The following is a 14,660-nucleotide window of genomic DNA, read 5'->3' on the forward strand; positions in this document are numbered from 1 at the left end:
ACCATGGATATAGTGATTCAACAACTTCACTCATGCAATTGAAGTTGTCTCTGATTCTGCTTTTCCTATGTGCAAATGTCTACAGTTCATTTAGCATGCATGCATGTGGTGTTGCAAATATTGGAGGCACTTTGGTGGACCTTGTGGCTGGGGGCTGCTGTACATTATGGTAATGTTTTGTATCAAAGCTGTTGCATGACCCTATTTGTATTTGTCACTTCAGCATCATCACAGGCAAGTGGAGGAGACAGGGCCGATATCAGTTGGGAAGTAGCTGGCCATGGTTCCTCTGGTCATGAAACATCAGACACGGAGAACCCAGTGGCCCAGATGGTGAGGGGAGTGCCACAGAGGACACTGGCTCAACATAGTCTTCTTACAAGTCGACCTCCAATGGACACACCCTAGTGATGGTGGAACACTCTTGTTCTACCCTTGTCCTCCACCCCAGTTCCAGCTCCAACCTCCCTGTTGTTCCAGAACCAATCGGCCGGGCCCGTTTCCCTAAGTGGGTAGCCATCTCCTTTGCACCAGGCACCTCACCCCGTGCCCCTGTTACTCCTGCTGCCCTGAGTGAGGAGGGTATTGACCTCCTGAGGAGCATCTCTGTGGGCGAGACCGCCATTCTGAATGCCATTCACATGCAGGGCACCCAGCTCCAACAGATAGTTGAGTACCTGGAAAGCATTCACAGTGCTATGTCTGCCATACAGAGATCTTTTCAGGCTTTGGCCTCCTCCCTCATGGCAGTCTTCCACCCCCCACAATCCTCCCCCACCACATTCCTCTTCCCTGTCCAAATTCCCTATTCCCATACCTGACCAAAGCATACTTACACATATGCATGCACACACCTCAACAGCCACAAGCAGCACACATAAACACAAACACCACAAGATACACAAGTACACAAGCCCTCAACAGTCACTCAACCCATTCAAAACCACCATCACATCCACCATACCCCAAGATACCACCCCAAAACCCACTGACATAACTACCACATCTACCATAGCCCCAAATACCACCCTAACAGCCATAGACAAAGTCACCACTCACAACATATCTCCAGATACCACCCTACTCACATAGACACACCCATCACACCCACCTTACAGCCCACCAAGAGATGCAAATGCCCACACTCACACATGCAACAGACACCAACAAAACACAAACAGACTTCAGACACACACACCAGGACCAACAGCACCCAAATCCACAGCTGATTTCAGCACTCCCCCAACTTCCTAACCCCTAATCCCTCCTGTACACCCTCCCCATTTTCCTAAAGAACGTTTCCTGTTTGGCCTTGCCCTTACCCATGTGAAACACCCCCTCCAAAAGCAAATAGGACCCTGCCCACACCCCAACCCATGATTTCCACGTCCAAGTCCTCCCCTGTGGCAGCTGCCTCCCCACCCCACCCCACCAGGCACAGCCATACCCCACCCAAACCCACGAAGAACCTGACCCCTACCAAACTGAAGCCCACCCATTCAAAACCAACCCCACCACACCCAAGGGTGATCATTGAGGTGCTTAGAATGTCCACTAGATGCCCCATCCTGTGGAGGTTCCTGTGGTGATGATTTGTGAGGCAATTTGTGGGGCAAAGCCGTGTGCTTAGGACACAGTTTTACCAAGGACTGGCCATTGGCTTTTTCTCCATTTTTGGAGTGTTGTAAATAAAGTTCAGTTGTTTGCTGTGCTGAACATTAGTCCTACCATTATTTTTCTACCTTTTGGATGTTCACGAATGTATGACTACAGTTGTGTCAGTTTCACCCTTAAAGATGATCCATTTGATGTGGTTGGTAAGATCCGACCAGTGCTGGAGTCACCCAGGACAAGAGGAAATGTTTGATAGATGGATATGTAGAGTGTAATCCAATTGGGGTAGCATTGCTTTGTGTATTGTTTCATATGGGAAGTATTTCTTATTGGCTTGGCCAATGTCAACATGTATGGGGTTACATTTCTCTCCCTAATGTAGATTGGACATTTGTTTAATGTGTGCAAGCTAGAGGTTTGTTTGTCCACAGATGGAGGGTGTTCAATTTTGTTGCCTTCCCATACACTTGAATGGACTTGTGTCCATTTTAATGTGTGTACATCACACCACTTTATCTAAATGTGTGACATATGTTGTTGCTGGTGTATTTGCTATCTACTCTTGCACTTACACATTTGCCACATTGGCATGACACTTGGGTATACTATTGTTTGAACCTGATTCATCAGGACATAGTACCTGTGCAAATAGTTTTTTTTGAGGCATGTGCAAAATGAAATGTGTCCCAGGGCAGTAGCCTTCCTGGGGTCCCACTGATGCCACCATACCTTTTCTGCAGGGATTGTTTACATTGTGAGCTTTGGATATTCATAACACAATTCATTCTGCATTCTATTTACCTTCAATTCTATTGCATTGTGGGTGCTATGTGTGAGTCCGTCCATTACAAGTATTTTGCAGGGAAGGTGTGTTTGGGTTCAATGACACATCCATACAGATGTACATGTTCTGTCATGACAAGCTGTAGCATGTGAACAATGTGAGAGTGTCAATTCAATTTGTAGGCGTGATCCTGATGAAGATATGATGTTGTGTGACACACTGCTATGGACACAACACTATCCCTGAAACTTGTATGTACACACATATCAAGTTTTGTAGAGTGTGGAGGTGCAGTGTCAGTGAACTGGCCAAAGTGAGTGGCATAGGGCTTTAATTGGGACATATGTCGTATACAACACTGAACTGGGGCACATGACATATATTTGGGCCACGGAGCATAGCCCACATACCAGGTCAATGGTGGCCTGTGAATTTGCTGTGGAGTTGGAGGAAATGGGTAGCTGTTTGTCTTACTGTTAGTTATGTCCACAATGACGTTGATTTTGTGCACCATCTTGCAGCACAAGCAGCAGCAGGACATATAGGACTGGCTCCATGGTGGCACAGGATATGTGACGCTGCCTGAAGGTGAGTGTTGTCCTTATAACCCTCCATTTCCGCCTACTCAAATGCGATGGTTGGACTGCCACAGTCACGAAATGGCAGCCTGCCAACGATAGACACACTGGCCTATCTCACCAATGTGGTGGTCTACACTTGCTGGTGGTGTGGGCGGGGCTGCAGCGGTCTTTCGTCAATGTAACCGCATGTATTGTAATAAGGTAATCAGACCGCTAACACTGCAGTGGTTAGATCTCTGCCATGACTGCTCTTGGACCCCCAAATTCATAACCAGGCCTATATAATGAAAACCAAGTTATGTTGGAAAACAAAAATTTGTATATTCGATGTAAGCATTTATTTAAGATTTTAGGCATTGTGTGCATTTGACCTTTGGGGTATTTTATGAAGGAATGTAAAAGAATTGTCAAGTGAAAGTAATGACCGTACACAATTTGTTTACATAATTAAATAAATGAAAAGTGTTAAGGTAGAACGAGTTTCATAGCAATTGTTATATGTATTGCTATTGATAGGGATCACAGAATATCAATGTCTACTAATTGTCTTTCACTTGCACAATAGTTAAGTAGAAGCAAAACTTGTCTTCATCAAAGCATGCACGGGTACGAAGCTTGAGATAATTATCCTATGAATAGAAGAGTAAGGTCAGTGAGCATATTTAAAGTTGCTGAACTCTTATCATGCTTTAGGGTCAGGAATATCAGTTTCACACGAGAAGAAAGCGAGTTGGTTAAGGGATATATTTTCACTGTTAAGGATATATACAGTATATATATGTACCCCTATTATGACAGATTATTAAGATATCTTCAATTCCCTTTCTTTATTTACTTCGACCTGCAGATGTCAATGCCCAGCAGAGTGACAAGTCAGGGGGGTAATTTCCAGTGTTTTTTTTTTTTCTCTTTTTTTTTCATGTTTCTACTGTTCGCCAACATATTCATATTATCAGTAGTGGAGGTGGTGAAGGATGAAGAGTGCATTGCTCTTGTTGAAGTACAAGGCAAGTGATCTCTGACAAGGCAAGTGTTCTCTGACACACAGTCTGCTTTGTTGATAATATGGATCCACTTGCCTTAGTCAATGTTAGATTAACATTGCAGGACTTGCACATGGCATTCAATAGAGGAGAGCCTTTCCCATTGCTTCAACAGCTAATGATGCATGCCTGAGAATGTATGAATGCTGCTCCTGCTTAGTTTCCTTTTTAAGAAAATACAATGCTTATTGTTTGAAGTTGCAGCCAATTTCAATCTCCTGGGCCGCATTCCAGCCCATTGTTTTTTACCACTGTGCCACTATAGACTGGTAACAGCCATAGGCAAATCATGTATGATCCTCCTCCACCCAAAGTGCTTGGCTAAGTCTAACATGAACGGGAGCACTAGTAACTCCAGATTGATTTCAGGCGTATTGCGCCTCATCATTGAGGTGCAACTAGTGTCTTACAGCATAGTAAGCATGGGACCCATATTCAGGAATACCTCTTGCAATTAGGGTACGGCAGGGAAACCAATGGGCATGTATTGACCTCTTTTATGAAATTACCTCTTCTCCTCCAGACTCTGTTTCTCTTAGTTATAATCTCAATTGCTACAATTTGCTTCTGGCTCAGCTTCCCCAAGGGGAAGAGCCAGCACACCATGTGAAAGACTTTGATATACAAAATTACCTCACAGTCTTTTTCACATTGAACTGCCTCTCACAACTAGATTTAAAGTCAGTTTCAAAAGCTAGATGAAAAACAGTTGACTCTGCCATAATAACAAAGATATAGACCACCCTATGTGGATGCAGTTCAGAAATAACTCCTCAGTTCCCTTTGGACAAACTCAAATGTTTTGTAAGAGTGTGTAGAGTTTTATTACATGAACAAAGTGTCCTACAGTTTACAGTTATTGGCCTTAACATATGTTCCTGTATTTGCTTCAACTGTGCTCAATAGCAGTTTTCCCCTAAGATTGTTATTTGACATTGAATCCGGGTTGCATTTTCTTGCTGATTACTGGGGAACCTTAATGCCTACATACAGTTGTACACTCATACAGTTGCAGTGGAATTTCCTTGTAAATGATTTGAGTATTGTGAAACCACTAAAAACTGTTAACTCACAGTGAGATTTTGCATCGCTTTTCAGTTAAAGTGTCTTAACTCATGAGGAAGAAAATGTATTTGAAATTACATTTGCTTGCAACATGTTGAAAATGTGGAAAATGCAATCCTATTGCATTGCAAAGCTACTGATTTTCACATGGAAGCCCAGCGTATATAGAACTTTGTAACCTTAAAATTGGTATTGTGAGAAATACATGAAGGTTGGAAGAAAGAAAATTCACTACTTTGCCCAAATTCCATTTTTTGGACAAACGTGTTGCTTTCTCTTAATGCAGCTTATAAAGTGTAGATTGTCTAGACCTCTAGAAGCGATAGTCTCGTGCTGGCAAGAGATACTAAACAATACATTGACTCCATATCTACTGAGTTTGACAGCCTACAGGTAACTATAACTCAGGGTGCTAGGCAAAATATCAAATTTTAAATATTGAGTTTTAAATATTGTGATCCACAAATATTGTCAAGCAGGAATATCGTTGACAAGAATATTGATTTTAGAGGTAAGTAACATCGATGTTAAAAAAAACTATTTTGTAAATATTGATGTTAAAAATATCTATGTTGTTGAAATAGTTTACAAAAATACCTATGTTGTTAATATCGATGGTAGAAATATCTATGTTGGTAATATCGTTTGCAAAAAGATGGTTGTCACTAGTATTGTGTTTTCATTATTTGTATTTGTTTTAGTATATGTTTTCATTGTGTTTTAACTTAATTTGTTTATTGTAATTTTTTGTGTTCTAACTGGTTGTGGGTTTTGTAGGGGAATAGGGTGGAAGGTGATCTAATTACAATTATTAATTATTGTTTAATTATTAATAATTATTTAATTGATAATTAAATATGTACATTCCCTGATTAGTTCATTTTTGAGCTATGTTTTAGGTGTGGATTGTGGGGTTAGTAGGAGTACAGGGTGGGAAGTGAACACATTATAATTAATTAATAATGAATGTAAATTATTATTAAATATTTAATTGATAAGTAATTATGTAAATTGTGTAATTATGATATTTTTTAGATTATATGTTGTGTTTTAAGGGTTACAGGGTAGGAAATTAATTAATAAGTAATTTATTGATAAATAATTATTACTTTAATTTTTAATTTTTAATTGAAAATTAAGTTATGTTTTAGATGTGTGTTGTTTAGTTTGTACAGTAAGGGGGAGATGTATTTAACTAATTATAAATTAAAGAATGGTTTGCAATTTTTTGAAAATGTCTTTTTTATATTATTTCATAGGTCATCATCATCAACAATACTTTATTTGATTGTATCTCACAATCATAAAACCAGATAAAATATACAAAGTAACACCAAACGACAACCACATAAAATAAATAAGATAAAATAAATCAGGACATACAACAATTTATACTATATGATACAATTCGCTGCAAGAACTAAATCCAATTATTCTTCTAAGAACCAGTATAAAGTCAATAAGAACAAATATTTAAAAAGCAAGGAACTTTTGTCCTAGCTAAAAACATTTAAAAATGCAGGACCTCCACAATTTGCCTAGAAATCTAATCTGGCCTTAATTACTGCACATAAGTATAGAGCTAGACCATTACATATTTTGATTGATGGAAGAGACAAGAAATAAATAAAAGCTGGGCGACACTGTTTAAAATGCATAGAGTTAAAGAGTGGAATCATGAACCCTTTCCTTAAATCAGAGTAAAATTTGCAGAAAAAAGCTATGTGCATTGTGCTTTGGTCTGAAACTGAGTCACAAGGACATTTTCCCAGGACTGGAGTCCAGTTGTTGGTGAGAAGAAAACTGACAAGTCAATGGAATGTCTCTAATCTTAGGCGTGTGAGGACATATCGATGCCTCGGATTCAATACATATTTTAAATATGGTTCCATACCATCTGATTGCTGCAGCAGAAGGTTCCTCCTTACACTAGGGTTCTTTGACTCAGTAGCCCACCTCAAATCAGTCAGATAAGTAAGACAGATGTTTTTTCAGATCTTTCCTGGAAAGTGTTTCCATTTTTTCAGGTGTAAAATAAAACTCAGGATGGCCCAGGTCCGTAAAAAAGTTCTTCATATAATCCAGCCATGGAATTTGCAGCGAATGACTTAATGATTGAGCATCTTCTATAATGGTCCTATTCAAGCTAGCAAAATCAGAGGTCCATACTTTATGCCAGAGTAAAATTGGTTGCATACTTATGAGATCTGTGATGTATGTTACCCCCATTTCTGAATGGCACGCCAAGGTTGAGGTAGATTTTGGCACACTTAGGATGGACTTTAAAAAATCGTTTTCAGCTAGCTGAAGGGCATTGCATTTCCTATATCCCCATAGGCCTGCACCATGCAGTGCAACAGAGACACATTTTGCACTATAAATTGTCAACATGTCTTTGGGAGTGGCCCTACCGACCTTTTTAGAACTTTTCTTTACAGCCATGATAGTTTTCGTAAAAAGTAATTTCCTAGACCTAATGGCTTGCAGTCCTGTGCCTTTGTTATCAAACATATTACCAAGATATGAAGAGGTTTCTATGTCATCTAATTTGACACCCTTAAAAATGACATGGGATTTTTTTGCGGATTTTATACCACAGGTCATCGTAAAGGTTTTAAAGTGTAAGATTTTAAGGCATAGGTCTTCCATATAATTCTCAAAAGCTGTTAATAGTTCCTGCAAAGCCACTGGGGTACGAGCCATCAAGACAGCATCATCCGAGAGCCAACTTTTGGAAGATCTCTGCAAGAATAGATGGAACAGCCTCTAATTTATTAATGTATAGTGCAAACAGTAGGGGAGCTGAAACACAGCCTTGGCGTACCCCCCGCTTTACAGGAAAGACGGAGGTACACTCCCCCTGAGACCCATAATGCACCCTAGCTTTAGCTCCAGAATATAGTTCCCTGATAAAGTGGACTATTGTAATGTCTACCCCCATATACAGCAAAATGGGCCAGAGTTTGCTGTGAATTACGGAGTCAAACGCCGAAGTCAAGTCTACAAATACAAGGGGTAGAGCTCCTGATTTAGCCTTCATATAGTTGCCAATTAAAATATCTAAATTCAGGGCCTGTTCCACAGTCCCTATCCCAGCCCTGAAGCCGTATTGTAGATCCATTAGTATATTATTAGTTTCCGTCCATTCCCGCAACCTATTTAGGACAATACGTCCTGCAATCTTTGCAAGGGTATCGAGCAGTGAAATTGGCCTGTAACATGCTGGATTTTGGCGGTCTCCTTTTTTAAATATTGGGACAATAATGGACTCTGCCCAGGTTGGGATAAAGGCTGTGGCACAGCAGGCTCGTAAGACCTGTGTCAATAAGGGGCCCCAAAGTGACACATTAGACTTATAGATATCAATTGTTACTCCATCTGGACCTGGTGCTTTTCCACTCCTGCTGGCGTTGATGGCATCAATGACCTTATTTAAACTGAATGGTGGAGTAATGGGCTGGAAATCCGCTCTGTGGGCATTTGTATCTGAGACTAAGGGGGTCATTCCGACCCCGGCAGTCAAGGACCGCCGGGGCCGGGGTCGGCGGGAGCACCGCCAACAGGCTGGCGGTGCCCCGCAGGGCATTCTGACCGCGGCGGTTTGGCCGCGGTCAGAACAGGAAAACCGGCGGTTTTCCGCTGCCATGGGGGATTCCGACCCCCTCACCGCCATCCTGTTCCTGGCGGTCTCGCCCGCCAGGAACAGGATGGCGGTGAGGGGTGTCGTGGGGCCCCTGGGGGCCCCTGCAGTGCCCATGCCAATGGCATGGGCACTGTAGGGGCCCCCGTACGAGGGCCCCACTTTGTATTTCAGTGTCTGCTTTGCAGACACTGAAATACGCGACGGGTGCCACTGCACCCGTCGCACATCCTCCACTCCGCCGGTTCCATTCGGAGCCGGCATCCTCATGGAGGGGTGTTTCCCACTGGGCTGGCGGGCGGCCTTTTGGCGGTCGCCCGCCAGCCCAGTGGGAAACCCAGAATACCCGCGGCGGTCTTTTGACCGCGCAGCGGTATTCTGGCGGTTCCCTCCAGGCGGGCGGCTCCCGCCGCCCGCCGGGGTCAGAATGACCCCCTATGTTTTTTGAGGAATATATTTTAGAAAAATAGGTAACCCACTCCTCATTCATGATGGCTATTTCGATATATTTCATAGGTCAATTGTGTTATAATTTCTTTTTTTATTACATTTTAGTTGTTGTCTGTTATGTTTATGGGAATATACTGTGGTATTTTATTTATATTAATAATATTTGTGTTGATTGATAATATTTATGAAAATGTATAATAGTTATGTTATTTTAAATTTTTTTGATTAAGTTAAGAACACCTCTCATCTTGCACTGATGAATGTATAGAGCTTAGCAACAAACCCTCCTTACCCTCTTTGCTACTTACTTCAACCACTTGAAAAAGTATTCATGTTTCTCACCTGCTTCCTGTAAATGTACCAAGTCTATTTCCACCTGTCACACTAGGGAGCAAACTGGCTTCCTCACTATGCCCTTGTACCTGGCCACTGTTTTGTATCAACATCCTCACTTGTTCGTTGACTCGGCGTATGGTACCGTTATTGCACACCATGAGGCGGCTCATCAAGCACATCCCTAGCTTTCTCCTCATTCTTATGTGTTTAAAGTATGTGTAAAGGTTACACTAATGCGAAGTCTATGGAGCTTTTTCTTTACGGCAATAATAATAATAATATGTTCCTGTGATATGCATTAAAAGTAGAAAATGGAAACTGTTTCCTCATATGTTCTAATGACACCTGCCTACTAGAAAACACCCTTATGTTTTATTAAAATGATATCGAATGGTATATTACTGGTTGTATGTTGGAACCAAGCATGCCTTAACAACAAATGTCTTTACAAGGACGCTGGAACAAGAAATGCCTTGTTACAATGAAAGTCTTTACAATTACTTTTTTACCATGAATATGCCTTTACAATACATGCCTTTTCCACAAAAATTTAAATATTTTACCTGTAAGTATAAATCCCTTGTTTATATATAAATGTATGTATAATGGGTTTATATATACCTGTACCATACTTGAATGTTTGTGGTAAAGGCATGCATGATAAAGGCATAGGTGTGGTAAAAATATTATAGGTAAGTATTAACAATATCTATCTATCTATCTATCTATCTATCTATCTATCTATCTATCTATCTATCTATCTATCAATATATTGATGGATATTTTAGCTATTGTTGCCAGTAGGTAGTTATAGTTAGGACCATGTTTCCATAGGAAAGCTGTTTTTTGACCAGTCTGTATCTTTGTCACCATTTGACGGATCTTCACAAACTTTTCCAAAATAAAGCCTGCCAGTAATTATTGTTGCACATAGAAAGTTTCGGGGTGATCCGTCAAGAAGGGGCTAAGAAAAGGGGGAGGGGGTAAAATGTATGTTTCTCATGTAAATTCCTCAGGAGTTTTGAACACAACCACAGCCTGAACCGCTGGGCGGAATTACACCAAGTTTGGCGAAAAGGTAGATTTTGTTCCACAGATTGTGCTTTTTGTTGATTGGTGTAAATATGTTCAGTAGTTTTTGGGACATTAAAGGGAAAATACATTTTAATATCCAGAGCCCCAGAAAACATTGCAACATTTTCATGATCATTGCAGCGAATTCATGAATGCACATGCAAACGGAATGCTATGATTGGCTGGCTGAAACCTGACCGGAAAGTTGTGGCTGCCATTTAGGTTATAGGACACAGTCCCTGGGGCTGAACAAAAAAAAGAAAAGTGGCATTAAGGATCAGGGTAGAGGTACCCAGACCCCAGGGGAGTGATATGAGGGTCAAATTATGACCTTAAAGTAATTTTTCATGACATGACATGATTAACAAATATGTTGCAACGCTCACCATTGCCTCCCCCCATGTGACATCAGGACTAATTTGTGAATATCAGTGAAAAAACATAAAAATATTCACAGAATCAATCATAGACTAAATCATTCACTCATAGAACCACTCAGACAAGTATGTACTCACTCACAGAGTCATACATCCATTTTCAGACCCACTCAGACACTGACCCACCCACTCACAGACCCACTCAGACACTTACAAACTCACTTAGACCCTCAGACACCTAAGGTTCAAAATTCCTATGGGAATTAACATAGGAAATGCATGTTATTTGACAACCCCTTTTTCTCAACCCCTCTTGATGGATCACCCTGAAACTTTCAATGCACAGTAAGAATCACCAGAAAACTTGTTTTGTGAAGATTTGCCAAATGGCATCAATGATATAGGCAAGTCAAAAAATCCTTTTTAATTTGTTTTCTCCTTTATTATTTTATAAAGCCAGACCTACCTTAAACCCTAAAAAATTCCTTGCTACCCAAAAAAAAAACATATCCACCCTAAACACTAAAAAACCCTTACCATCCAAACACCCACACCAACCCTAAACCCGAAAAACACTCTTGCCACCCAAAAACCAAAACCCATACCCACCCTAAACCCTAAATATACCCTTGCCACCCAAACACCCACACACATCCTGAACCCTAAAAATCTCCAGCCACCCAACCATCCACACCCATCCTAAACCTTAAAAAACCCTTGTTACCTAAAAACCCATACCTACCCTAAAACTTAAAAATACCCTTGCCACCCAAAAACCCATACTCACCCAGCAGTACTCTGCTTTTGGGTTGAGTATACAAAATGTGCACATTAAAAAGGTGGTGATCTCAGACAAATGGAGCAGACATTTCCCAGGCCATTGCCGAGGGGGTGGGGGGGTGGGGGGGCAGTTGGCAAGGGAAGATATGCCCATTTGGTAAATGCAGGACACTTCAAAAATAGATGCACAGCGGTCAGGTTGGTTACTCTATGAAGCACATGTTTGAATAAAGTCATGATAAACAGTAAAATAAGAAACCCATGTGTCCTTTAAATGTATTTTATAATGGAGATCTGTTCCACCTTGTTCAATACACAATTTTGAATTTTCACATCTCAAGTGCAGAGCCCAGATCCAGTTCTGCAAGGACAGTGCTTCAACTTAGTGTATCAATAAGACCTACAAAAATATGACTTCTACATGTTCCACAATTAGGTTGCCTCGCTTATTCTTTCTTATTACCAAAGTAAACACACAATAGTAATAAGTGAACATGACTTTGTGTAAGATAGTTCTGTAATATATATTTATATTGTTTTGCATACAAAATCATCTCTGATGGAAATAGGATGAGGTTGGGGTGTGTCTAGAGAGACTGCAGGAGTAAGGATACCAGTTAGATGGTTTCACTAAGAGCTAAAAAGTAAGAACAAAGGAATTCTTCAATTGTAAGCAATGAAGGGATTAACCATGATCCCTCTTTCTCCTGCATATGATATACGATGGGGGGTTTGGACTTACCACATCCAGAGAGTAAAGGCCGGCAAATGTGGCCCGTATTCGAGCTACAGATTCCAGATCACTGGGCAGAAATTTCTCCAAGGCCCCTGGTCGACTCAGCTCTTGCTGCACCTTTTTGGTACCAGCCAGTTGAGTGGCAATATCTGGGCACTTGACGGCTTTGGACCTTTCCATCAGCAGCCGGGCCTTCCAGCCCTAAAAGAGAAAATAACAGTATTGGCCTTGAACATTTACCTATTTTGGGTTTATCAATGGAATGGTGTATGAGAGTTCTTAAATCTACTTACTATATTTCACTTGACTACAAACCTAAATATTGGATGTCAACTGCAACTTCTATGGAGTACAAGAGAATTAAACTAGCCACAAAGAAAATTTGTCTGCTGTATTAGGAGATTTACCTCTCTGTAGACGTATATCAATGGGCTTCTGAAACCTGTTTTAGGGACTTTTCTGCAGACAAGAGGCGCCTATAAAAAGGTTTATTATATGGCATGGCTTAATAGGGTTCCAATTGACATCAAACACAACTTGACAACTCTTCAGTTGGAACCCTGGGGTGTGGGAGAATGGGTAAGGGTGAAAAACTCACTCTTACCCAATAGTTGTGCTTCTGTAGTTTTATCCATTTATAGTTTTATCTATAGTTATAGCTACTTCTGATTGAACATAATTAATGTTATAAAACTCTAGACTAAAAAGGCTACTACCACTTTCATTTCACTACACACCTTCAGACCAACAAAACAAGATAAGCAAAAGCAATACACCTTTGAAGAAGACATTTAATCAGCATTTCTTATCCAGAACTGATGGAAGACCTGAAATCCATAATAAATATTAAAAACATGCCACTTTTAACAAAATATATTACTTACAGCCACAATTCCCTCAGCAATAAAAACATAAACAAACTGCTACTTCTCAAAAATCACCAAAGGGAAAGACACTCCGCCCTATGTTAACACTAATGGGCTAACTGCAAAAACATTTGGCATAAGCAACAAACTCTAAAACTGTACAGTTGCCTATAATACAGAGGAAAAACACAAAGATGTATGTTTCCCCAAACACAGATCAATTAAACCCGTAATAGACTCAGTACTTTTTCAGACAATCAAACCAAGTTCTAAGCTAACTCATAAATTAAACATCCCATGTGTTGCCCCTATTGTTGCTAACATTGGCAACATTTTCTCTATCTTAAAATACACAAAGACATAAACTCATACTGAGATGCAAAACTCCAGCTAGAGATTCCCAAAAAGAAATTTTAACAAATGATCAGTGTGAGCGATGAGGTTGTTTGTTGCCTAGGATATGAGCCTGGGTCAAGCAACAGTCAAAGTCCTTTGCAGGATGAACCACAAAAAGTAATTAAATTAAGCTGTGCGTAACCTTGATATTGTGGCACAGAAAGCAGTCAGGTTTCACTTAGAGGCCATGTGTAAAGTATTAATGCAGTACACAAGCAGTAATACAGTGAGAACACAACACAAGAAAAATCCCAAACCAATTTAGAAAACTAGAATACAGCTGAATAAATTATTTGACACCAACACAACAAAAATCCAACCTGTACAGTCGAAGTTATTAATTTTTAAAGTTTAAGGTTCAGTATAGTGCATAAATGAGGAACGTGCCAACCATGGACATCTGCTCACCTTTAGCACCACAACCAAGGGTTTAGGAGTATATGGAGACCTCTTTGGCATTCAGGACTCACTCAGGTTGGGGCCAAGTACAGATTCAAGATGGTGGGAGCCTATTATGTCCCTGTGCCTCTGAACAGAGTTCAGCAAACTAGCACTTAGAGTCACTTTGGTAGTCCTGGGTGCAGGAACAAAAACAAGGCTCAACAGCAGGGATTGCCTCTGAGGCTTCAAGGCTGGCTCTGGGCAGCAAAGCAGTTTTCAGGTACAGGAGCAATATGGTAGAGAGCACAGCAGGTCACAGGAGCAGCCAGTCCTCTGAGAGTCCTACTGCAGGTCCAGCAGTGAACTGAAGAGTGGGTCAGAAGGTCTTATTTTTATACCTTGGTGTCCTTCCCTAGAAGGTAGGAAAGGTTTCTGTCAAGGTTTTTTGAAGTTATTGGAATTTCCTAACTCCCCTGCCCAGGCTCCAAGCTGGCTGCAGTGGCAACACAATGTTGTTAGGCCTTTTGTGAGGAGACA

General features: G+C 40.7%; 1 protein-coding gene across 2 annotated transcripts in view; it reads right to left on the reverse strand.

Moving 5' to 3' along the window:
• The window catches only part of LOC138282983 (glutathione synthetase-like), a 268,746-nt gene that overhangs the window by 41,066 nt on the left and 213,020 nt on the right, over positions 1–14,660 (reverse strand). For both annotated transcript variants that reach the window (XM_069221071.1, XM_069221073.1), the window contains exon 10: positions 12,487–12,681. In XM_069221071.1, the coding sequence (XP_069077172.1) occupies positions 12,487–12,681 (195 nt within the window). The remainder of the gene's footprint in view (positions 1–12,486; positions 12,682–14,660) is intronic.

The sequence above is a fragment of the Pleurodeles waltl genome, chromosome 2_2, assembly GCF_031143425.1.
Source record: "Pleurodeles waltl isolate 20211129_DDA chromosome 2_2, aPleWal1.hap1.20221129, whole genome shotgun sequence".
Lineage (NCBI taxonomy): Eukaryota > Metazoa > Chordata > Amphibia > Caudata > Salamandridae > Pleurodeles > Pleurodeles waltl.